The sequence below is a fragment of the Antechinus flavipes genome, chromosome X (assembly GCF_016432865.1).
Source record: "Antechinus flavipes isolate AdamAnt ecotype Samford, QLD, Australia chromosome X, AdamAnt_v2, whole genome shotgun sequence".
In the NCBI taxonomy this organism is placed as follows: Eukaryota; Metazoa; Chordata; class Mammalia; order Dasyuromorphia; family Dasyuridae; genus Antechinus; species Antechinus flavipes.
The window spans coordinates 39,049,281-39,075,920 of NC_067404.1; the positions used below are offsets into that span (position 1 = coordinate 39,049,281).

The following is a 26,640-nucleotide window of genomic DNA, read 5'->3' on the forward strand; positions in this document are numbered from 1 at the left end:
TAGTAGGTGCTCAATAAATATTTAATGATTGACTGGAATATCACTCCCTTCTGAAACTTTTGCTGGGAAAATCATTTTGTTATGTTTCTAAGCCTTGTGAATCAGACCGCTCATACGAGGAAATTAAGGACCATCAGAAGGTCAGATTGGAAATTTCCACATTCCACCTTGGTAGGAGTAAGAACCACATAAATGAAAGCTTCCCAGAGTTCAGATACTTTCTTGTTAGGTCACTTTAGACAAGTGACTTAACTTCGGTCTCATCTCCTTACCTGTAAAATGGGGATAATAGCAGCTACCTTACAGAGCTATTATAAGGATCAAATGAGATAATGGATATAAACGTGTGAAACTTAACAACATATAAATGTTATCTCTTATTTGTAAAATTCAAATGACCTGAGTATCCAATAAGATGGTTAATTCCGGATAATGAAGAAACACATCTGGATTCACGATGTCCAAAGGTAACTTTGGACCCTCGCTGTTTTCTCTATCATTGCCACGAGCTGTCCCTGACACAAGTTTCTGGGGAGGTTAATTACTGTGCTTGCTCTTCACAGAAAAAAAGCAAGGATATCATATTCCAATTTGGGGAATGCTACAAATTCCTAAGCCAACCCCGTATTTGGTAAAGAGGCTTGGATTTGGAGCCATTTTGGCTCTGCAAGTTACTGCCTGAATGACCTCTCAGGGTGTCAGATTCCTCGGTTGTAAAATGAGGCTAGCCTCGATGGCCAGGAAGGTACCTTCTATCTCTGAACATGTGAGCCCATGCTATTATTTCTAAGGTGACTGCTTTAAAAGTAACAATCTGTGACCCAGAAACTCACAGGATGACACAGGATGAATGACAAACTGTAAGAAATGCAAAAAGGCCTGGGCTTGAGAGGTTGGCTTAGAAGTTCATAGGACGACACATTGTGAGCTATGAGACTTAGTCCAATTCTATCCTTGTATAGAGGAAAAAATCAGAGCCCAGAGAGAGGAAATTTTGGACTTGGCCAAAGTTACATGGGTAGATAGATATTGGCAGGGCCGCTATCCAAAGTCAGGCTCCCTTTCAATCGACCTAAGTGGGAAAACCAAAAGAGATTCAGTGGAAAAAGGAGAACTTTGGCAATTACAGGGTTTGGGTTCAAACCTCAGCACTTCTACTTACTATGGATATGTACGGTGTATGTTTATGTATGCGTGTGTCCCTGTGTGTATGCGTGTTAAAGTCCCTTTACTCAGTTTTACGAAGTGACAGGATTGGACTAGATGATCTCTAAAGTCCTTTCTAGCTCTGAACCTATGCCCCTTTGCCAGGGCTTATGATTCATTTAATTCTAAATTTCAACCATCTATGTCCTCTCTAGCCTAGGTGGTAAGTATGTTATGGCTGGGAAGAACTTAAGATTACCCAGATAATTCAAGTGTACAGAAAGCATTTTGATTTCTCTGCTAAGCTGGATATTTAAAACAAAAGACAGATTATGTGTTTCTGAGCGATATTAATATTTTGCCTCAATGGTACAACGGGGCAATGTTTCCTAGCGGTTAGTGACAGCACGGGGGTTTGTGATCAGGCAGAGTTGAGTTCATAACTGATCTTTGGATATTTATTGGCTGTGTGATGCTCTGAGTCCCATAACCTCTCTGAGTTTCAGCTTTCTCTTTAGTAAGAGGGGGCATGGGGGGAGGGGATGGTAATAATGACATCCCTGGTGTCTGAAAGGCTCAAATGAGATAATGGACAGAAAGCACTTTGCAAACCTTTAAAAATAAAAGCAGTTGCAAGCCTTTCTAAATGTGAGCTATTACTAGCACTTAGCCTGAGAAGGACCAAGACAGGAGGGGTTTATAAAGGTAATCCTTGAATATGAGTGTTGTCAAATTAAACACTGGGCTTCACAGCCAAATTGTGGAAGCTGGATCCATTTAAGCCCATGACTTCTCCAACCACCCTTTATAGCTCCCCCTCCCTTCCTTCTCCGGGCCTCTTAGCAAGCCAAGTGTTACTTAGCCGGGGTTACTCAGGCAATTTATATGACAATTTGTTTAACCACTGCTATCCATGCACAGTTCAAATGTGTGAGCTGTGGCCATTTGATTATCCATTTTGGAGAGGGTCCCATGGGATGGTGAAGAAACCGCTAAGCTGACTACCACATTTCAAGTTGGGATCACTCCCCCGATGCCAAGAAAGTTTTCGAAGCACTGTCCTCTGGTTAAAACAAGTGGTAATTTAACAAACTGGAAAAACGGCTATCAAATTTCCCACTTTGTTTTCTATGGCACTAGAATACCAGTTTTGGCACTCGGGAAATCCCATTGTGGGAACTTTCTCCATTATGAACATCATGACTAATTAGATAAGTACCAGGGAACTGACTAAGACACAGAGCAGTTGATGATCTATCTAGGGCCACACAGCTTGTATTCAGTAAATCAGCAAGCTTTTATAAATCATCAGGCACTGGACTGGGTCCTAAAGGTGAAAAACCTAAGAGTCTCTGTCCTAGGTGAGCTTACATTGATATGGGAGGGTCAGAGAATATATTTGAACTCAGATCTTCCTGACTTTCAGCCCAGAACTCTATCCTTCCTGTCTACACAACATCCAAGCATTCGGCCAGGTTGAGGAATCAAGAAGGCTCGGTCTGGAGTCCTGATGTCCTAATTCTGCTATGAGTCCCGGACTCCTGATGTCTTAATTCTAATATGAGTCAGAATTCTATCAGGCTTCATTCTGCTGCTTACCTTTACCTAAACTAGACTCTAAACTCTTTAGTCTAGAAACTAAACTCTAGTCTAGCCAAAGGTAAACAGAATAAGATGATTTTTTTTCCTGAGTAACTAGATGTTTTGATATCCTATAGCACTGTCTTTGAATGTCTACATGAAGAAAACCACTGAAAGTTTATCTTTTTTCAACATGTTAGCTATTTAATTTAACAAGGATTTTTTAAAATTTATTATTATAGCTTTTTATTGACAAAGCATATGTATGGGTAATTTTTCAACACTGACCCTTGTGAAACCTTCTGTTCCAACTTTTCCCCTCCTTCCCCCCACCCTTCCCCTAGATGGCCGGTAGTCTAATACATGTTAAATATGTTATAGTATATGTTAAATCAAATATATGTATACATATTTATACAGTTCTCTTGCGGCATAAGGAAAATCAGATCTTGAAGGAAAGAAAAAAACCTGAGAAGGAAAACAAAAATGCAAGAAAGCAATAAGAGAAAGTGTGGAAATGCTATCTTGTGGTCCACACTCATTTCCCATAGTTCTCTCTCTGGTTGTAGCTGATTCTTTTCATTACTAAACAATTGGAAGTGGTTTGAATCATCTCATTAGCCAGGATTTCTTAAGGACATACTATATACCAAGGATTATGCTGAGGCAAGGAAGGCAAAAATCAAAAAAGGAAGAAGCTTCTTCTCTCCAAAAGCTCACCTTCTAGGCAAAGCATAAAAGACAACACGCACACAGATAAGTAAATGTGAAATAAATACAATGCAGTCAGAGGAAAGGGTGGTTAAGGTGAGGAAGGTGGGCATTGCAGGCAAAGCGATGGAAAATGGAGCTTCCTGGACACAGACCATTATTTTGACCACTTTTACTGATATATGGAGTGTGGAAAGAAGAATAATTATTGGGGAGAGAGAAGAGGATTGTAACTTCAGCCCGGAAAGATAGGTTGGGGACAAACCAAGAAGGACAGAACAAACTCAAGAAGAGTGGAGAAATGATGCGTTCCAATCTATGTTTTAGGGATATTGATTTAGAGGAAGACAGAAGAAAGAAGAATTAGGTTACATGTGAGGAAAGCAATGGAGAAGCTATTGTGAGGCAATTATGGCTTTGAATTGGGGAATTGGTTATTTAAGTAAAAACAAGGAGAGATGTAAACTTGTCGTGAAGGTAGACTTGACAAGATTTGGTATAGGGAGTGTGTGGAGGCAAATGTTGACTCTGGAGTTGTGAATCTGGTTGACGGTGGTCCCCTCAGCAGAAAGAAGGAAATTAGAAAGAGGTGTAGATTTAGGGGCAAAGATGAGTTCTGTTTTGACTATGTTGAAACTGAGGTCTCTGTGAGCTATCTAGGTACAGATGTCTAGGTGGGAATGTGGGATTGGCGTTTAGGAGAGAAGTTATTTGAGAATGATCTGCCCAGAAATAATAGGTGAAACCATGGACATTGATGAGAGAGACAAGAGGGTCACACAGCAAAAGTGAGAACTCGGTTGATGATCTAACAAAAGAGAATGAGAAGGAATAGACAAGAGGGAAGAAAATAAGATGGTAAGAGTGGCAAGGAAACCCAGGGAGGAAGGAGTCAAGACCCCAGCATCAAAGCTTTTGTCTAGGGGTCAAAAAGAATGAGGACTGAGAAAAAGCCACTGGATTTTCAATACCAAAAAACCCTGACATCAACTCCCCTGAAGAGAGCAATTTCAGTTGAACAGTGGGGTCCAAACACATATTACAAAAATCTGGGAAATCAATGGGAAACGAGAAAGAAGAGGGAGCTTTTTTTCTAGGAGCATTTCTGTAAGTCAGTAGCGAGCAACCTGTAATACAGCTCTGCATTGCCCTCGGCATATAATACTGGACATCCTAATCATAACGTCTTTCATTCTCTTGTTTACTGGCTAGTCTTCAGGACTGCTATACTATCTTCCTTCCCATCCTCTTCATCTGTTATCCAAGTCTTCTTTTAAGTCTATCTCAGTGGGTCTACCCAACATTCCCAAGATCTCTCGAACATTTCACGAGCACCAGTCGAGGACAAGGGTTGCCCACTGACAATTTGTCATTTCTGAAATATGGCTGGCCTTTTTTCTTGCCAAGCATACATTTCTCTGGCAGTCTTTCTTATTCAGCTTCTCCCACCCATCCACTATGTACTTGTCCACTGATTTTCGGTAGTCCTCGGCTTCAATGCTCTGGAGACTGTGATACTGGACAGCTCACGTGCCAATATTACATTTTAGAAATGAGAAAACTGAGGGAGAGTCTTGAAGTGACTTACCTATGGTCACATACCTATATGAGAACTAGGATTTGAACCCTTGTCTCCTGATATATATTCTTTCCACTATGTATTTCTTCTTTCTTTAACAGGTCTTCCAGGCCTCTACTTTCTTTCATCTAGAATGAGACTTCTGTTTACAACTGAGAACTATCTGCATGTATAAACTCCTCTTTTTAAAATAACTTTTTATTGATAGAACTCATGCCAGGGTAATTTTTTACAGCATTATCCCTTGCATTCACTTCTGTTCCGATTTTTCCCCTCCCTCCCTCCACCCCCTTCCCCAGATGGCAAGCAATCCTTTACATGTTGAATAGGTTACAGTATATCCTGGATACAATATATGTGTGCAGAACCGAACAGTTTTCTTGTTGCACAGGGAGAATTGAATTCAGAAGGTATAAATAATCTGGGAGGAAAAACAAAAATGCAAGCAGTTTATATTCATCTCCCAATGTTCTTTCTTTGGGTATAGCTGCTTCTGCCCATCTTATAAATCCTCTTACAAGATTTTAAGTTCCATAAGAGTAGGAATAGTGCCGTTACCCTGCTATATTGCACACGGCAGATGTCTGGCAAATATCTGGCCCGTAAATGAATGACTAGTGAGTAACTTGGTTTAAAATCCCACATGAAAACCCAGACCATCACAATTAGCCTCCCTAATCAGCAGTCACGCCCTTCTCCAATTCATTTACCCAAGTGCTAGATTACTATTCCTAAAACATAGATCTCCGTGGATCTTTTCCCTGCTTAAGAAACTTCCGTGACTCTCTTTTACATCTAGGATAATATCTGCTTGGCATTTAAAGTCCTTCCCAAGTTAGTTCCAGTCTACCTTCCCAGCCTTATGGTCCATTAAACTTCCACATGTTCTAGCTAAAGTGGGCTATTTGATGTTCCCTGCCGAGGACATTCTGTCTCCCACTTTTTCCCATTCTTGGAATGCTTTCCCATCTCACCCCTAAGTCTTAGTATTTCTGCCCCCATTTATGAACTTCATGTGTTACCTCCTAGACAAAGCTCTTCCTGAGCCTCTCAGATGATAGTCATTTTCTTACCCAGCTATTACTTTGTACTTACCTTGTATATATTTACTTATTTGTGTAAGTGCTGCTGCTTCTACTCAGCCCACTTGAGAATTTCAAAAAAGCTCTCTGTAGGAAGAAAACATTTTTATTTTTGTCTTTATATCCCCGGTACTGAGCACAATATCTAGCACATAGTAAGCACTTCATAAATGCTCGGTGAATGAATGAACAGAGGTACAGAGTCTTGGAGACTAATAAAGAGAAATAAGCATCTCTAGAGTTTGGTATTGACCCTGCCGTGAATAAGCCCACAGCATCAGAAAGGTCAAAGGGTATAAACCACTCCAAATGTTAAGTTAACTCAGCTTTGAACCTGAAGGTCGAATTACCAGGCAGGGTGGATGTATTTCACAGAAGGGCTTCCCACTTCTCTCTTCTGACATATTTAGAAATTGGATCCAAATATGTCTATGATATATAAACAAATACATATATATATGAAAACAGCATAATTGTTCATTTAAAGTACAGTAACTCTATTTTCTAGCATGGAAGAAGTTTCCAGTTCAATGTAGGACTAAAGAAGATTTCTAGGGGACAAGAAAGTATCAGCTTTAAAGACTAGTGTGGGTACATACCTTTTATTTAAATGACTGTATGCGTTTGAGGAAATGTGTGTGTGTGTGCGTGCACGCGTGTGAATCTGAGTCCTATTACTGATGACTTCATGTACACCAAATATGTTTTAATTAGTGCAAGGCTACTGAATCACCTCTGCTAGCAACCAAAGCATGCCTCAGGCTGTGCATTCGGAGAACTGAACACAGATTAAAAACAAATACATAATTACCTTTTCCAAAAGATTTCATATTTAATTAAAAGATTTATAGTACATGTAGACTCTGAAATCACTTCACTCGCAAAAGAAAATGTTTATATACATACATATATATTATATATAAGCAATGAAAAGACAGCACAGGGCATTAGTTTTGAAGCATTGAGAGGTCTCACAATTACCACAATTACTTTTCCTCATGACCTACAAATTAGAATTCATAATAGTTTACATCTGAGTCAAAACGTTACAATGGGTCTTTTCCCTTGAAAATCCCGGAACGGTTATTTTCCCGGTTTCTGATTTTCAAGTACTACAGTCCAACTATTCACTTATCCAAAGTGATTACACTGCTAATAGCAGCATTTGGACCTCAATTCAGTCGTCAAATAGCTGTATTATGCCATTAGTCAATATGCAATTACATGAAATCTAATGGAGCCAGATGCATGCAATCCAGAATCCAGACATACGCATGTATTTAGTTTCGTGCACATAAGCAAAAGATGAAGTTAAACACTACTCCCCAAGGAGGGAATTGCAAACATCTTATTTACAACACAACTGTGATTTTTCATCTCTGCAATTGTCCCAGCCTTACAAAAGCAATGGGAAGTTTTATCTCCTCTGTGTTACCACGTGGGCCAAAAAACCCCCAGATTTCCTTCTTGAAGGCTCCTAGATTACAGAGAGGCACTCTTCCCTCCACCCCTAGCTCTTCCAGGACATTGCCTTTTTATTAGAGAATCTTAGGATGATGCCTTAAGGCAGCCTCATTCAAAAGATTAAATCTCAGCTGAGGAAGGCAGAGAGGCAAGAGTCCAATGTTACAACAGGGACAAACAGAAGCCACACTTCCCATCTCTTAGACAAGACACTCCAATCACAGAAGATGCAGCAATGATCAAGGAAGGGACGGATGCCTCCTGCAACAGATGCTATACTAGGGCGAAAGACAAAAGCTAAAGGAAACGCATAATGAGTTTGAAAAGATTTCTTTATCAAACATGTCATTTGTTTGAAGGACTGGCCTCCTTGTTGTCACATGTGCTGGATCAGCTTGTTAGCAAAGCGAAGCCTGATGAGGGCTATGTACTGGCAATTGACGAGTCAATTGAAATCACTGATGTCGCTCCCCTGTGCATCTTCATTTAATATGTCAATGGGCAGAAGTTAACGAAACACACATATCGCCACAGCCAATCAGATGCAGCTCAGCACAGGGTAGGAGGGCTCCGGATAGTTTGTTCAATTGCAGCGCTGTGTCAAAGAAATCATATCACCTCATCAACGACATATACTCTGTCCACGAGTGGCCAGAAAGAACGAACCCCCGATATAGTTCTGGCAGACATATTCAGAGAGGGATTAAGCCAGGGGCTATTCCTACACAATGTGATATTAAAACGTATTCCCATTCCCCCACCCCCAAACACGGTCAACCATGCAACGTGGACACCAGTTCCTCCCAGAGTTGACTTTGGAGTCGTCTTCCTGAGGCTGGTGACAAGAACGAAGTTCTTGATGACTTGATAAAGTCCCGGGCTCCTAAAAATCAAAACATTCTTTTTCTAAGGAAGCTGCAGTAGAAAAAAAAAATAGTTTAAAAAGACAATGTGAGAATAAACATCGTAGGCATATGATACAGAGGCCAGACAATGCCATTTTATTTTTCACTTAAAAAATTAACCCATTGAACTTTTCGCTAAGGTTGTGTTTTTACTATTCTCTTTCCAACCAACTTTCTTAAGGTGATGTGCTCTTGAGCTGGAAAGAAATGGAGGGGGTAGAAGAAGGGGAGTAAAATACAAGTTGTTGGTCCTTTGCTCAGCAGGGTTTTGCTGATGGATATGCTATTAAGAGAATCATACCACACGATTTAAACTTAAAGGTTGATACCATAAGCAAATCAGGAGAATGAGGAATAGTTTACCTGTCAGATCAACGGAGGAGGGAAGAATTTATGATGAAGCAAGAGATCCGAACACTACAAAATGTGAAATGGATGATTTTTGATAATGTCAAATTCAAAAGTTTTAGCACAAACAAAACCAATGCAACTGAGATGAGAAGGAAAGCAGAAAACTGGCAAACAATTTTTACAGCCAGTGTTTTTGATAAAGGCCTCATTCCTCAAATATGCAGAGAATCAAGCTAAATTTAGATGAATACAAGTCATTTCCCAATTGATAAATGTTCACAAGATATGAACAGGCAATTCTCAGGGTGAAGAAATTAAAGTCATCTATAGTCAGATGAAAAAATGTTTTAAATCACTATTGATTAGAAAAATGCAAATTACAACAACTCTAAGGCACCATCTCACGCCTATCAGATTGGCTAATATGGCAGAAAAGAAAAATGATTTGAGAAGATGTGGGAAAATTGGGACACTGATACATTGTTGGTGGAATCGTGAACCGATCCAACCATTCTGGAGAACAATTTGGAACTATGCCGAAAGGGCTATAAAACTATGCGTATTCTTTGATCAAGCAATAGCACTCCTAGGTCTGTTATCGCAGACGTCATAAAAAAAGAGAAAAAGCCTTACATGTGCAAAAATAGTTATAGCAGCTTTTTTTGTGGTGGCAAAGAATTGAAGATTGAAGGAATACCCATCAATTGGGGAATGGCTGAACAAGCTGAGGTATATGAATATGATGGAATATTATTGATGATCAGCAGGTGGATTTCAGAAAAATCTGAAAAGACTTACATGAACTGATGCTGAGTGAAGTGAGCAGAACCAGAAGAACATTGTGCACAGTAACAGCAACATCTGTCGATGATTAACTATGATAGACTTAGCTCTTCTCAGCAATACAATGATCCGCGAAAATTCCAAAGGACTCATGATGTAAAATGCTATCCACATCCAGAGAGAGCTATGAAATCTGAATGTAGATCGAAGCACACAATTCTTATTTCTTGTTGTTTTTGTTTTTCCTTTCTTGTGGTTTTCCCCTTTTGTTCTGATTCTTCTTTCACAACAAGACTAACATGGAAATAAGTTTAATGTGACTATATGTGCATAACCTATCTCAGATTGCCTGCTGTCTGAGGGAAGGAAGGAGAACTTAAAATTGTATAAAAATGAATGTAACTGGAAAATCTTATAAAAATGAATGTAATTGGAGATAACAAAATAAATAATATAGAATAAATAAGAAAATAAAAAATAAAATTACACATAATTGAAAAAAAACTACTATTGAGGGAGAGGGGGGAAGAGAATTGTGCCAGAGAGAAATGGTCTAATTAAGTCTGTTAACACACATAAAATCTCAGCTGCCCCAAGCCAATCCAACAATCATTTCTTGGGTGTCTTCTTTGAACGGCATGGTCTAGGTGCTATAGACAAAAAGTCAGAAAGAAAAAAAATGACCCTGCCCTCTAGGAGTTTACATCCTGCGGGGAAAATACAACATGTAAACAGAAAAGCATATTACAGAACTTAAGGAGTGGGACTGATTACTGATAAATAAAGGGATTCAGAAAAGTCAAGTGGGAGGTGGCACTTAAATTGAACCTTCCTTGAAGGAAGCTAGGGAGTCCTATCTAGCATGTGGTGGTGAGCCAGGAGAGTGATTTCCAAGGATGGGACCAGCCATTGCTATAATATACAGTTTTCCCAAAATAGACTGTCCTTAGCCAGGACTGCTTAAAATGAGGTGAAGAAGAAGAAGAAAGAAAAATGGTCCATTTTTTACCATAGCATTATGGGATCATAGGTGCTCAATTAAAGGGGCCCTTCGCAGGCTTCTAACACCAACCCTGTCATTTTACAGATTAGGAAACTGAGAACTTGTGAGGTCTGGAAACTTTTTCAAAGTCTCACTGGCAGTAAGTGGTAAAATTAAGCTTCAGACTGGTAAGAAAGGAAGACAACAAGGTCCCTCTGTTCTCAAAAAATAGCAGCCTGTTTCTTTGAACTATTCCCCAGATCAGCATGACTGGATAGCTCTTAGCTAGATCATCTTCATACAATGTTTTCAAAGATAAAAGGTAACAAACATATTTTGCAACATTAGAATTCAGTAACCCCTATGATATCTTTTCACCCAATTTCAATAGAAGTCACTCGAAAGATGAAGGGCACTATCACAATAAAATAAGATCTGAGGTTGGAATGAAAAAGCAGTAAAACTAGTTTTTTTTAAATAACAAATAGAGTAGCCCTTCCACATCCAAATGACCTTTCCTGGTTCTCCCCCTTTGAAAGGGGCTCACTAGATTGGAAGTTCCCTCTTAAAGAACTGATTTCAGAGGCACTTCACAGGATACCTCCCCCAAATCCATCTCATCTCTTGATAGCCACATCCTCAGTCATGTCCAATAATATAAGGCTCCCTCCAGATCAACAAGTATTTATTTCTCACCCACTATGAGCCCTGAGGCACTGTGACAGGTGACTGCAACGCATCTCAATATTTCTTCCCTTCTCTCCTCATACACTAGACTACCATCACTGTTTTCATCTGATTTTTAGGACAAAATCGTTGCAATCAAATACTGATCGTTTCGATCAAATAAAAAACATGACCTGGAACTATTAAAAACCGTTTTTAGTCCATGAAATCAGTCTTGCTGAGACTAAGTGTCCTCACTTAGTAAAATAATGAACAACAGGCATTTAATAAGATTTTAATTTTACATAGTTAAATATTCATAGCCGTGTTCATAAAAACCACATGCTTGATCTAGTGATTATATTTATGAAATGTGATATTTCTCATATGCCCCGTGCTTCTAATTGTTTTACAAAAACGCTATTAATTTGTCCCATAGTACCAACAATTCTGCATGTATACATTAGGAAAAGATTTCAAGATACGAAAACAAGGAATTAACCAAATGGAAAAACTAACAAAATCTGAGCTGTTTAACAGTTACCTATTTCCCTGTAATCTTAGCCAAACTATTTAACTGCTCTTGTACTGGACATGGTGACCCCCCCCCCCCAATTCAAAATCTCTGATGCTAATGAAGGAGATAAACCTGTAAACGGCATTCATTTCTGGCTATCTTTCTTTCCCATGGTGACATTTGAACTGAAAGAATAGATTTTTTCCTGAAATAAGAAGAATCATCGTCGATAGTACAACAAATGTCTCACGTCTCAGCTAAATTTGCTACATGTAAGGGCTTCTCCGGAGGCAGCTGTGACATGAGAGGACTGAGGGCTCTATTGGGGAGGCAGAAAACCGAGAGTTTTCTCTTCAAGGTTCAACCGCTTCCTATTTAAAAGATGCTGGGCAAATCATATTCAGCATCTCTCCGCCTGGCAAAAGGAAAAGAATATAATTTCTTAGCGCCTTCTCAATTGGAGTGGGGGAGGGGCAAAAAAAGGGGCCGGCTAAGGAGTAAGAAAGGGAGTGAATCTGGAACATCCAATTTTAAAAACAAATCTAAAAATTGGTTTTAAGTGTAACTGAGATAAATAAAATATTAAATCATAAAATAGGAGAAGAAGATCTGTACCGTCTACCTCCATGCTTCGTTGGAAGCAAAATGCTTTGGGAGCAAGGGCAGAATAGTCACAGAACCTGAACTAGACTCTCCAACAGAGGATCCCTCAGCCTTTGTCAGACCAAACTCCAGTCCGGGGGAGCAGACCCCCCTAGGATAGTCCACTTTCTCCCTGAACAGACCCCCCTGGGATAGTCCACTTTCTCCCTGAACAGCCCTCATTTTAAAGAAACTTTGCCTGCTACCAAACCTAAAAGTGTTCCTCTATTTTCCATCCATCTCTCCTGTTTCCTCTCCCAGGAGCCAACAAGAACAAGTAGCATCCCTCTCCCATGTGACAGCCCTTCAACCATCATTATTATTAATATTATTATTATAGAGTACTTCTTCATAGACCCGTACTTATATCCTTGATGGAGTTAAATCACCCTAAAATCAAAATGAGATAAGATTAGATTCTCCCTTCCCTCAACCCCCCTCCTCCGATAACTATTACAGACTAAGGTCATTATCCTACTTACTTGGAGTTTTAAGGGGGGGGGGGTGGAAATCCAAGTAGATCTAAAGACCCCTAAAAGCAGCCTGCTCTAATCAGCCTGAAGTTGGGCTGTATTTCATAATGGCCTAATCTGACAAATAAATTCCCTGATAGTCCTTCATTAAAGATGTTAAAGACATTTGAAAATTGAGAAGCTATCATTGCTAGCCCCTCTGTGAAGCAGCCTGGGTAAACTGCAGCCGAGCAGCAAGCTCAGCCCCTGCTTTGAGTTCTCATACTCCCCAATCCTATTCTTTTCAGCCCCTGCTCCTCAGAATTCTAGTCAAGGTAGCAGACAGCAAGTTTATGTTAAGAACACTGTTCTATTTCCCCCTCTACGTGAATGTGAGAAAAGGGTGGCTGGTTTTGTTAAAAACACACACACACACACACACACACACACACACACACACATATTAAGGCAGATTTTACTCAAGTCACATCACTAAGCAGACAGCCTCAATTTAGTCATTTTTTCCCCTTTAAAACATTATCTGATCATAGATTGTCAAGAGCTGGAGGAGGGACTTTAAGAGATCCCTGAAGCAACCTTCCTTCACCTCCTCCCCCCATCCCTCCCACCAGGAGCTTCCTGAGCTCCAGTTCAGTGCTTTAGTCAAGCTGCCTAATCTATTCTAAAATGAGTATTTCTTACTACCTTCATCACAACTCCATTGAAAAATTTACATCGAAGACGGCATAATCTTCAGTGATGTAACTTACTCCCTCACCCCAGCTTTCCGCAGGTGCAACGAGAAAAACTAAAGGAAGTTTGGCTAATTTAGTTAGCAGTACAAAGGACTCAGATACTGAGGAAATGATGGCTAAACCAAACCTCCATAATCCCACGGGTTCACTAAGCTCTGGATAAGGTCAGGTGCCAGTTTGGGTTTTTGATTTTTTTACTAGGTCCTAGAAACAACCACCATCACCAACAATTATTTAAATTGTCTGGTTTAGGGAAAGCAATCTAGATGAAGGTCTTCAAAAACAAACTTTTATAATGACTTTAACAAAGCAAGTTGGGTTGGGTTGGGTTTTGTTTTGTTTGCAAGTTTCTCAAGGGCTTTCGTTGGGAATGTGAAAGGTGAAAGTTTCTTTAAAACAAAGAGATTGTCAGCTTAGTTAGCCAGAAAAACCAAAATAATATTGGATTATGCAGTGAATTCAGCCTTCCCCTGCCTCTTCCCATTTATTCACAGACTAAGGGGAAGGGGAGGGAGAGACTAGCTCTCCTTCGTTTCCAGTTCCCACATGGCTTCTCAATTTAAGATGAATTATTCCAAGTGAAGAAAACCTTTCTCTCCCTCCACCAGACGCATTGCTGCTAAGACCTGGATTATCACTTCATGTCTCTGATGAATCTGGGTGCTTAGGGGACTTCCAAATTAGTGTGATTTTCTTTAGACTCTCAATAAACTGTCCTTAAATGGTTGCTTTCCCCCCTACACACACACACACACACACACACACACACACACACACACACACACACACACACACTCCTTTAACCCTAAATTAATTCTAGGAATTGGATGAAAAAACCTCGAAGTTGTATAAAGCACAGCCATTATCTAATTGGATCCTCACAAACAATCCTGTAAATGAGGGTGGGGCCAGCACCCCCACCAGACACGTAAGCCAAATGAGGCCCAAGAACCGTTCAACGATTTCCTAAAAGTCACAGAGCTAGGATTTGGGAAAGTGCAGACTCTAACTCGGGTCTACTGCCTTTTTTCACGCCACTCCAGCTGTCTCTGCAGCTGGAGTGCTTTCTTCAAGTAATCACTGACCCTGATATTAAGTACTGAGAATTCTAGCAAACAAATGAGGCACAGATAGTGCAGAGCCTGTTGGGTCCCATTTCGCCTTTCAAAAGGCTACATTCATCAACTGTCTCAAATACTAGACAACGCTCCATAAGGACATCTTCAAGATGCAACAGCTCGAAACTAGAGCCTGTGCAAAGATCATTTAGATGCACCCCAAAACATGAACAAAAAAGGTCCAATTACAGAAATTGGACCCACCCTGTCAACAAACAGCCACAGCCTTTCAAACGAGAAAACTTCGCTTTCAAGAGGGTTTCTCTAGTTATTGTAAAACTCTATTCATATCGCTTTGGGGGGATTAGAGAGCCCAGGAAGTTACAGCAAATTAAATCAGAGAGCCCTAGGTCTTTGGGTGTCTAAAACCTTCGGAAACAAAAAGCTCCTTCCTTCGTTCTAACCTCAGTCTTGAAAATTCGATCTGGGTTGCTATCGTTTCAAGGACTAAATCTTCTGATCACTTACAGAGAGGTACGGGCCAGTTTGAAGAGCTCCCTCCCACGATTTCTACTAGATTTCAGCCAAGGAAAGATGTATATTGGATTGGTTTTCCCTCGGGAGGTCTGTCTGTCAGCAAATGCCCCTGTAGCCAGCGGCCCAAACCTGCAGGCAGTCCATGCCCAGAATTTTATGCCCACAATTCCCAATTATTAAATGGGAGCTTTACTCGTCCCCTAGCTGGAGGAGCAGCCCGAGGTTTGGAGAGAAGAAATGTCAGCCATCTCTCTCCCTGTCTGTCTATCTATCTATCTATCTTAATGTCACTGAAAACCCATTTAGCGAGCAGATATTTATTAAATGCTTACTATGTGTCTGGCACCAAGTGAAGCACTGGGGATACCAACGCAAAAGCTGTCTCTGCCCTCCAGAAGTTCATGCCCCAGTGGGAAAGACAGTATTTAAGTAACTGAGGAGATAAAAGATACACATAGAAGAGATAGAAGGTAATCTGGGGAGGGGGGGAGGGACTGGCAGCTGGGAGTGCTGGGGAAGCCAGGGAAAAGCCTCCTGTGCAGAAGCTAGGATCTGGGCTGATCTAGTGACAATTTAGCATGTGGTCCTGCAAATTGGAAAAGAACAAACCTGCCAGCTGTCCAATGAAAAGGAGACTTAACTGGGAATATTCTTAAACTAGTCAATTTTCATTTTTTTGGGTACAGTGACCCAACTGAGCATTTCCTTACAAGATCACGGGCAAACATATTCTCCAAAAGCTCTGTCCCACAGAAAGTTCAGAGCTCAGAGTCCAGAGTACACTACCCCCCCCCCTTGAAAAATCAAGTTTCTACTGAGCATCACGTACTGATTGCCTTTGATCTCTCCCTGATGTCTCCCCACGGTTAGGTTCGTCCAGGGAGGCTAGTATAGAAGGGGGTGGACACTCCTAAAAATACAAATTACAGATTACCAAAAGAAGTGGCTTTTTCAGAACCCGGGTCCCATGGTACCGAAGCCAAGTCTCCGATTTGCAAAAGGCATAGAGAAGAATAGAAAATCCAGGGCCTGCCTAGTTCTCAAGATGCTAACCAAACTATATTTTACATTCTTGAATCAAAGCCATCATTTCTGTGGACTGAAACACTGGGAAGACAAGTCCATAAATTTTTCACTGCCGAGAAAGGCAGGCTCGCAGATTTTTTTTTCCCCTGGAATGAGCGCTTGAGGCATCTGGGACAGTTCAAAAAGGGAGTCTCCCCTTGTGCCTTCGGGAACCCCCTCCCACCCCTACCCCCCCAATCAGATCTTTGGAAACCTCCAGATGATTTAACTGACTTTTTTCCATTTGGCTGTTTGGAGTTTCACGCAAGACGGGGCCTAAGCCTCCCACACCAAACACGCTTTTTTTTTTTTCCCTTAAAGGCTTTTAGGGCCAAAGCAAACGTGAGAGCTAGCCGGCGTTTTGGCCAAAGGGGCGATCAGAAGCGCACTTACACCTTCTCCTCGGGAGGAAGCCAAGGGGCGCCTCACATTCGCCAGCTAAACGGGGCTCTTGCAGCCTCCGCCGCTTAAGTCCATCCTGAAAGCAGGTTTTCCTGATCCGGGCTCCGCCCCCTCCCCCCCCTTAAAGTAAGACCACCAGCTGTTAATGGCACACACAGAAGCTAAGACAATACCGTTTTCCAGGCTTACATCTAAATTAGATATGCAGAAAAGCCGGGCTCAGCATATGCAGATGACGGCCCTCCAGCACCAAAGAAAGGGGCCGGCCGCGGCTCTCCGCGGTGCATCCCTTTGGGCGCCCCGGCTCGTTTTGTTCAGGGATGGCGCCGGCTTTCTTCGGTTGGGGGGGGGGGAGAGGGTGGGTGGGGAGGGGAGGGCGCGGGGAGAGGGCGTTCTCCTCTCCGGGACTTGGAGGTGCGGCGAGCCCCTCCGGAAACCTCTCTGCTACGAGCTATGTCCAAACGGCCTGGCTCCTCACCCTCTCCCCACCCTCGGCCCCAAGGGGTGCTTAGAAGCCGGCCGAGGGTTCCGTGGACCGGTGACTGCGGAATGGGCGGCTGAGCTTCCCTCCGGCTCGCCGGCCTAGTCCGAGGTACCTCCCCACCGACCCATCACCTCCGGGCGGCTCAGCCAACTTCCCGCGAGCTCCGGCCCGGGGCCCAAGGGCTCCACAGCCGCTCGGGGATACTTTTGCCTCCGCGAGGAGCGAAGGGCTGCGGAATAACAAGGGACTCGAAGGGCCAGGACAGAACAATCCCGCAGCCCCGCTGCTTCTGCACGGCTGCACTCTGCGGGGGGCTCCCATCCCGCCGCCATGTTCGCCGTTTCAGAGCCGCCCCAAAACCAGCCCCGCCCCCGCGGTGGCTGCGGCTGCTAGGGGCAAAGTCCCTTTCAACTCGAGCCCAGAGCGCGCCACCCCCTCCCCTCCCCTAACCAATCTCGGGGCCCAGGCTTGGGGGGGGGGTACACTGCGCCTGCGCATTTGACTAGGGGCTTGAGGAAGGGGGGGGTGTTCCCCAGGGCTCTCCAAAGCCAAGGGGTACTGAAGGGATGGGGTCCTGTCTGGAGTCCCCTTCTTGCTCCTAGCCTATGACTACCCCCCCTCCCCAATCCTTGAGCTTAAAGCAGCCCTCCTATCGCGTACATGCGTGTGTTCGAGCCCCGGATACCCGGAGGCTCTGGGGTGGCCAACTTTTCTCCTCGGCCCCTGGCCGTGGCCGCGGGGGCCGGGATCGGCCTCGGATCCGGCAAGCAGCGGCTCCGGGGCCCAGAGGATGCTGCGAGGGGAGGCCCGCTCCCTGAGGCGCAGCCCTGGGCAGGGCAGGGCAGGGCTGGGCTGGGCTGAGCAGGCAAGCGTGGGCTCGGTGGTGACAGAAAGGACCCGAAACGCAAACCGCGCAGCCAAAGTTTGTGGCTGGGGAGTGGCCGGGCGAGCCCGCTGTTCGTGGGCCCCGCTTAACCCTTTGATGCTCTCTGGTGCCCAGGTGGCTGCCAAGTCGTTCCCACTCACCCGTCCGCTCTCACTCCCTCTCGGGGCCTTCCCGCCGGCGGCCGTCACTGGAGGGAGGGAGAGGTCTGAGGGTCTTGGGGGAGGAGAAACGAGAGGAGAGGTTTAATGCCTTTTCCCCCAAACCCCTCGGAGCCGGGCTAAAACCTGCTAAGGATCTGCTAGGGATGGAGAGGGATGCCTGGACCAGAAATGTGTGCTTGGTCCCAGCACGGGCGCTCGGACGCCGGGGTCCAGAGGCGGGGTCTGGGGATCGGTTGTCAGTTTCCAGGCCGGAGCAGGAACTCAGCCTGTCTTTTAGGGGAGCGCCCAGGCAAGAGGCGTTCGATGCCTCCCGGAACCCCGGAGCAAAAAAAAAAAAAAAAAAGATTACGGGCCTTCATTCCCCTCCCCCCTAGCCCCATCCTTTGGCGCGGATGAGGAGAGAAGGGAGAAGAGGGGAGGGGCGAGGGAGGCTTTTGCTAACCCGGCTTTTCTCGGGGAGCTGCAGTTCTCCTCCCTCTCCCGCCCCGAGCCGGCTCGTAGGGGAAGCCGTTTGTTGGCCACTACCCTGATCTTTCACCTGCCAACACTTTCGGTAGGAAAAGCGGTCATTTTGAGTTGGAAGCGTAACCACACGGGAACTAAAACTCGACCCCTTTCCCCTTGCGCGTCCGGATCACCAGCAACAGAACCGGGGCCCGGCCTGGCCTGAGCCCCAAATGAACAGTGGCTCTTCTGGGGTTACTGCTGCTGCTCCAACAATTACAGGACTACGGGCAGCAAGCTTTATTTCCAAATCAGCCTGTTGAAGATGAAAGGAAAACAAGGGAAATTCGCGGCCCCGACAACATTTCTTGGATAACAGCACCCTTGTAAGCTTTTCCTAGCTAGGATGTCAAAAACAAAGTTTCACTTGCTTCCCACCCCGCCTCCTTCCTTCCTCACAAGCCCGGGGAAACCAAAATTAGGGAAATTTGTCGGAAGACCCCCCCTCGACCCCCAAGTAACGGTGGACCTGGGCACTTCGGAATTTTGCCGGGCTTCCTCCCTGTTATTAATTATGATTATGCTAATTGCGATCATGGGCTTTTGTGGCCTCTCCCGCTGCAAAGCTGGGGTGATTTCAAAGCCACTACGTGCAATTCCAAAGTTTTTACAACAGAAGCCTGGGTCTTGCCTCCACTCTCAGCCTCTGTCCCTCTCTCCTAAAGTTGGGCTGAGGGAAAAATGAAAAGGGAAATGATTCAAGACAGGTTTCAAAAGAATCCCCCATCCCCCAATCCTAACGTTTTACAACTCCTCCCCGTTGGAACCCCTTTTCATTTTTCAGGGAGACTTCTGCTGAGATTTCAAAATCATCTGGAGTTTGGACAGAAGGAAGAAGACCGAAATAGGGGGCTGCTACCTAGTCCGTGGACACCTGGGTCCAACCCCCCTCCCCAATGTCAAGGTCAAGCTGAGGATGGGGGTGCAGGAAGGAGTCCTCCCTCACCCGTCCGTGTAGCAGGTCCAACGTGTGATAACTGAGTACCCAGCCTCCTCAAGCCCCTGGCCTAAACTATTTGTGCAAAGTGCAGAAGCCCCCCTCTTACAAAAAGCTAATCTCTCCTTCCCCTTTCCCCTAACAGAGCAGTTTGCAGGGGGGCCAGCTGCAATTCTCCCGGCCCTCAGGCCCAGGCACAAAGTTGCCTCCCAGGCAAGCCAGTGTGAATTAAGGACCTCATCAATAATTCATACTCTATTGACAAACTCCCGCAGGTAGCCTTTCTTTTAAATTATTGGTTAATTTTTAAACAGGAGTCCGGGCCTCCAATAAAATTGCCGTTAATCAGCGCCAGATCTCCAGAGTAGCTGATTTGAGATTGGTGGATAGTACGGGAGTATCTGGTTCGGTTTTGTTTTGCAAGTTAGACAAAGAGGCCACTAGCACATGGAAAAGCCCCAGATGCAAAAAACGGTGTAATGTAGCTGGCTACATTAGGGAGTGCAAAAAAAAAAAATCCTTCCTCCCACCCTCCCTCTCCCCCCACAAATCTTTTTTTTTTGCAGGTTTGAAAATGATGGTGCAAAAGATCAAAAATCACTTCATGCTACTTTTTAAATCCAAGCATTGGCCCAAGAGAGAAAGAAGTATTAATTATAAACCTATTCATTAAATTCCTGAATATTTTACAGTTCCCTATTATCAGCTTCCCATCCCCAGACTTGCAAATGTGGCATGTATGCAGAATGGTCTTTGAAGTGTTTCGAATCTCTTATTTAAAGTTCTCTAAATTCATGAATAAAGGTCACTTTAGCCTTGCCCAGTCCTCATCGAAAAATTAATAACAATCAAGCAATTCATTGATCAGCAGTGACTTTTTAAAATGCCCCCTTTTAAGAAAATTATGTGTTTTTGTCCAAATGGAGATAGAATGGAGAAGGACGTTAATGTTTTTTTTTTTTTTTCACAAACCAAACAGCCGCGTTTCATGTTACTGATTTTAATGGAAATAATGCTCTTCACATCTTTGCCTACAAATCATGAGATTTAAAAATACATAATTTTTTTTGCAAATGTTTTTTTTTTCTTTCCATAATGTTTCTACAGAGCTGCTGCAATCATCATAATATTGGCTATTAGCAACACAGTTATGAGTGATAGCTGAGTATTGAACTATATATACAGCAAAACAAATCCACCTTAGCCATGGAGAATTCCAATAAACTAGAGTTCTCTTAAGAAGCACTTTAAGCAAAAGTAAACACATCGAACTGGCCTTTTTACTCACCACCAAACTGTTTCAAACTTATGCTAGCTTCTTGAAAATACAGATATATGTATATATAGATACAGACATATATAGGCATATGGCTGTATCTTTATATAGAATAGACATATATACATGCATAACGCTGCAATGTTCCATCTTTAATGCAAGGGAAAGAGAAACTAAGGGACATAAAACTCATTGTTACCTTCTGTTTACATAGGCAGTGCAGGGACATTTAAATCCAGCTTCTCAGTCTTTGAAGTGCAAGATTGAGATGTCATGGTCACTAACTGAATTGATTAGTAATATTTGATTTGCATGCCGAAAATCCAGGGCAAACATATTAAACTTGCAGTAAAACACTCATATGAGCTAAAGAAGAAAAAGAAGGGTCTTCCCAGACCGAAACTGACACTGTAAGTAACCTACATTGCAATAGAAAAAAAAATAATTCCACAATTTAAAAAAAAATTTTTTCTTTAAAAAGGAATCTGCATTAGTCCCCCCCCCCCATCCCACCAAACCGGATTTATAATAGTTCACTCGTCCCCATAGTAGGGAACAGGGGAATGCTGTTAACAACAACAACAAAAAAAAATAATGATAATAAAAACAATAAGAAAAAAAAAAAGGAATCAGTGGTTCCAAAACTGTCAATTGTGCTCTTCTTTCCAAACAATCAGACTTTTAATGCTAAAGTAGTTATAATGCAAAGCTGTACAGAGTTTGTTAGAAAACATTTTCCCCCATAAATATTGTTCAGTTCCCGGCACTTGTATCAATAATTAAATTACAAACGATAAATATTGGCATCGTGGGTACGTATTTACAAGAAAGAAAAAGTGATTACAAAATGCTACTGCATACTAGACGGTCACCATCTGTGTAGAGCAACACCACAGCCTCATCCTGAAAAAAAAACACTCAACAGTGTCGACCCCATTAGACAAGAATACATTCACAAGTGTAATGCTTTGAGAAATAAAGTTCAAGACATAGCAGGACTTTGGCACGGTTTAAGACTGCAAGAGTTTTAAACAATCACCCCCAGCCAGAGAAAGATTCCCATCACTTTAACATCACACCATCGCAAGGCCTTTTTTTGTTGTTGTTTTTTTTAACTTCCTCTCAAGAAAACCCAGGGCCAGAGTGTTAAAATGAAGGGATCCATTTCGGCAGGATTGGGGGGGAAAAGGGGGGTCGAGCTGGGGGGAGGGGCAATTTTAGAAAATCAAAACGAAATTCATTCGAACGCCAAAACAGGTTTTCTGATCCTGAGAAAAGGACAGGGTTACTTCAGAGATCTTGCCAGACCTTGCCAAAGACCTTCCTGGATAATTGCAATGAACAAGATTGTAGCCCTAGACGGTTGCTTGAGTAAAACAAAACAAAACACAACAAAACAAAACAAAAAAAAAAAAACTCCATTTCCGTCTGCATTGGTCTCAGTTTTCTTTTTTTCTTTCTTTCTTTTTTTTAAAAATGCATTTGGTCCGTTCTATAGTTAATGGGGTTTTTTGGTGTTTGCTTTTGTCCTCAGACGTACCATTCGTTAAAATTGGGAGGAAGTCCCGGGTTGTGGCTGGTGCTAGTCTGAACTGCGGAAGGAGGGGTTTTAGCGGACTCTTTACTGTTTGCAGAGGCTATAGCGGGTGGTGTGGCAGATTCATAGCCTGAACTGGCAGCAGGGGAGGAATCTGACCCTTGAGATTCATGAACCTAAAATTAACATGTATATATTATAATATAGTTCCAATTGGCAACGGTTAAGCAAAGATAGCAGAATTCTCGCACGTTAAGAGCAGGATCCTTCATCTACCCGATAAAAGGTAAATAAAGGTCATTCCGTGGTTCCTGCTTACCACCAATTTTGTAAACAGACAGAAACCGGAGAGAAAACCTTTCTTAGCCGGAACGAGGCACTACCTAACGGAAACCAGAATTGCTTTTTTTTTTTCCTTTTTTTTTTCTCATAATGACCCTTTCAACTTCTGCCCCCTCCACCTAAGAACATCCAGTTATTCTTTTCAGGGCTGCTAAATCTTAATTTCTCGAGAGCACTGATTCCTCTCGGGCTATACAGAAGCGAGACGAGTCTAGCCCCAACTGAGTAGGCAGTGGTCAGATATGCAACAGTGACTGAACCTTTTTCTTTCTTGTTTTGATCAGAGACAGAGAAAGAAGGAAATCAACCCCGCTGCCATTAGCCTCCAGAGTCACGGCATCCATATTTCGGATGGAACCGCGAGGGTGGGGACGGGGGGGGGAGGGGGTAAACGGGGAGGAGGGGAGGGGGAAGAGAAATAAACAAACTCAGCTAACTAAAATACACTGGCTTCATCAGTTGCAACCAGTTCCGAGCTCTGCACGTAAACAGCCAATTGTTCCCTCTTCGTTCCACCCTCCCAACCAACCCCCAACCTCTCTCCCCGCTCCCCCACCCCTTCCCTTGCCCCCCTCCACCAATGTTCCCTCCCCTCCCTTCCTCCCCCCTCCCCCTTCCACGGGCTAAAGGTGTCAAAGGTGGGGGGGGGGAGAAATCGCATTTAGGCGCAGGAGCAAGGTTTGCCTCGCTTGTACTTTCCTTTTTGGAAAGAGCCTAGAAGATGACTGTTTATCAACAACGAACCGCTAATCAAGAGATAATTACCTTCATGTGTTTCCTAAGAGAGCTGGGGTGTGTATAAGACTTGTCACACACTTTACAGATATAGGGCTTGTCGGATGTGTGCACATGCATGTGCTTCTTCCTGTCACTACTGTTAGCAAAGCGTCTATCACAGCCTTCAAATTCACATTTAAAGGGTTTCTCACCTGCAAAAATCAGAAACAGTTAAGTAGCCTTCCAGGGGGGTTGGGGGGGGGGGGGAGAAAGCGAGCAGCGCTTCGGGAACGAGGTCGGAGGGGGGGGGTGGGGAGGAGGGGACTAAGTTCAGCCAGAAACTGACCAATTTGAGCCCGGAGGAGGAGGAGGAGCGGGGGAGGAGGGGGGGATATCGACCTTTCCGAAAACCCAACTTTCTCTCCCTAACTGCGGGCTCAGCACTCCTCGGCAGCCTCTCCGAATCCCCAGAGAACACCTCGCTGAGGTATTAGCCCCAAAGTGGGGGACAATAGGATTTGTTACGTTACAGTTCAATTCAATCCGTTCTTTGTGGCTTTTAATTTGCCCCCTTTCAAATGCAGCGGTGGTGCCCAGTGAAGTGTTAAAGGCAGAGCCCGAGCACTTCAGGTTCCAATGGCGAAAACTATATAAATTCAGCAGCTCCAGACAGTTTTACAAGACGTGCTGAACGAGACACGAAAATGTGTCGCTCTCGCCTTTTCGAGTTTAACTTTGCCCGCGGAGCCCTGAATGGAACCTAGAACTCCAAATAAAAATAGTTTGACAAAAGTATCAGTGATTTAATTAGGAGATGTGCCAATCAAGCCTAAAAAAGAGCGGAAGTAACCGAAAATTAAGTGACATTAGCATTTCTATGGTTTGCCTTCCTCCGAATGGAAGCCGGGAGCTCCGGCGCTCGAGAGTCATCCCCACGCAGCCCCTGCCTGCTTTCCTTCACATCCCCAGCTCCCGAAAGAGAGACAAAAAGAGGACGCGCGGAGGGTGGAGGAGCCCCGCTCTCGCCACCGCCGCCGCCGCCGCTGGGGGTCGGGAGCTCGCGGGTCCCAATTAGCTCTGGGAAGAGGATGGGGAGGAGGGCCGAGACGGCGTCCAGCCCGGGAAGTTAAACCCGGACCGAAGTCGCCGGGAAGGCGAGCTCTGGAGAAGTAGAAACGAGCACGTTCCGAGGAGCGGGGCGGGAGGGTGTCTGTCATTCTGTCTCTATCCCTGGTTTACTCCGTGCGCGTTCCCCCCCCCCTCCTCCACCCCTTCTCAATCGAGCCCCATCCACCCGGGCTGTCGCCTGGGCTTTTGTTGGCCCGGCCGGACACCTGGGGAAGCCGGAGTATTGCACAGGGGTCAGGGCAAGGGGGAGGAGAGGGCAGCTCATCGCGTCGGCCCCGGCTCCCTCCCCGCTGTGCCCCGAGCCCTGTCCCTCCGCCCCCGCACTCTCCCGCCCGGCGCCCGCACTTACCTGTGTGCGTCCTTTTGTGAATCTTGAGATTCTCGGAGCGGGCGAAGATCTTGCCGCAGCCCGGGAAGGGGCAGGGAAAGGGCTTCTCGCCCGTGTGCACGCGGATGTGGTTGACTAGTTTGTATTTCGCTTTGAAGGACTTGCCCTCCCGGGGGCACTCCTCCCAGTAGCAGATGTGGTTGTTCTGCTCCGGCCCCCCCACATGCTCCATGGTGACGTGCGTCACCAGCTCGTGCATGGTGCTGAAGGTCCGGTCGCAGCTCTTCTTGGGCCGGCCCAACTGTGCCTCCTCGAGCCATTTGCACGCCAGCTCCTGCTTGATGGGCTGGCGCATGTAGCGGAAGAAGGCGCCCGGTCCGTGGTGCGCCGCCGCCGCGGCCGCCACGTTCATGCCCATGTTCACGTTCATCGGGGGGTAGTTGTGGAACTGGGCGCCCGCGGCGTACGGGTCGGTCCGGGGACTGCCCACCGCGCGGTAAGGGTCGGGCCGGCCGAACAGCTCTCCTCGAAGCCCCAAGTGCACCTGGTTGTTGTCCACGTGGGCCGTGGGCGACGGGTGACTCGGGCTCTGCTCCGGCAGCCCGGGGAAGAGCAAATAGCCCGGGGGTTCGGCGATGCCCGGGGGCCCGTGCAGGCTCCCGGGCGAGCCGGCGAACAGCCCGTGCTGGCCGCCCCCGGAACTCGCCTCCCCGAGGCCCGAGCCCCGCTGGCGGAACAGAAAGTCGCGCGTGGAGTTGAAGGCGGCCGCGGCTCCCCCGTACGAGGGCACCTGGCCGGCGTGGTGGTGGTGGTGGTGGTGGTGATGGTGGTGGGGACCCAGGGCGTTGGCGTAGCCCGAGCCCTGCGGAGTGAACGCCGAACTCTGGCCGGAGGAGAGGTCGTGCGCCGCTGCCGGGCTCAGCTTGAAGGCGGCGGCCGCGGCGTGCGAGGCGTCCCCGAACGGACTGAGCCCCATCCCCGCCGCCTCCCGGTTGGGCATCTCGTGGTGGCGCGGGGCTCCGAAGCCCCCGACTCCCAGCGAGGGGAACTGCGGTCCTCCGTCCAGTAGCATCGTCATGGATGGAGGGCGCCCCGGCAGAGGCACCGACGAGGGTGGCGAAGGAGGCGACGGCCGAGGCGCTGGAGGCGGGAGGCGCTGACGCGGCCGGCTGCGAGGAAGCCCGAGGACTAGGGACAGCGCAGACACCCCGAAGGAGCAGCCGGGGGCAGCAACTTTCAGGGTCTGAGTGGCTCCTGCAGAGGGAGATGAGGGAGGAGGGGAAAAGAAGAAGGAGGAGGGATAAGGAGGAGGAGGGAGGAGAAGAAGGAGGAGGAAAAGAAGAAGGAGGAGGGAGGGAGGGAGGAGAAGCTCTGGTACCAGATCTGCTTTAGGAAACTGCTAAAAGCACAAAGAAAAAATAACCAAAATAATAACTGGGCAGTGGAGTTGGCCAATCTCGCACCATGCACAAACCTTTCCCGCCCACCACCCCGACACCGAAATCGAGATGATGATACTGAGGTGCTGAGGTAGCCTGCTCGGGGTAAGAGAGCCCCCTCCCCGCCGGCCCCAGCAAGCTGGGCTCCCAGGGAAGCAAGGAGGAGAGGAAGGAGTTCACCACCCTCTTCGCCAACAGAGTAACGTCCTTGGACTGATAAAGT

General features: G+C 45.3%; 1 protein-coding gene across 1 annotated transcript; it reads right to left on the reverse strand.

The window, feature by feature from the left end:
- Window positions 1-20,532: 20,532 nt before the first annotated feature.
- ZIC3 (Zic family member 3) lies at window positions 20,533-26,258 on the reverse strand. Its single transcript, XM_051968486.1, has 3 exons — window positions 25,000-26,258; window positions 23,571-23,734; window positions 20,533-22,639 (listed from the first exon to the last, which is right to left on the reverse strand). The coding sequence occupies exons 1-3, from the start codon at window positions 26,054-26,056 to the stop codon at window positions 22,457-22,459; spliced, it is 1,404 nt and encodes a 467-aa protein (XP_051824446.1). The 5' UTR covers window positions 26,057-26,258; the 3' UTR covers window positions 20,533-22,456.
- Between the last annotated feature and the right edge of the window lie 382 nt (window positions 26,259-26,640).

What these genes read in the sequence shown, in the direction of transcription:
- ZIC3 (XM_051968486.1), bottom strand. Translation starts at nt 26,056, where the DNA reads ATGACGATGCTACTGGACGGAGGACCGCAGTTCCCCTCGCTGGGAGTC. An exon ending in TCACAAAAGGACGCACACAG is followed by an intron (nt 23,735 to 24,999) that starts GTAAGTGCGGGC and finishes TGATTTTTGCAG; the next exon opens with GTGAGAAACCCTTTAAATGT. An exon ending in CTCTTAGGAAACACATGAAG is followed by an intron (nt 22,640 to 23,570) that starts GTAATTATCTCT and finishes TGTTAATTTTAG; the next exon opens with GTTCATGAATCTCAAGGGTC.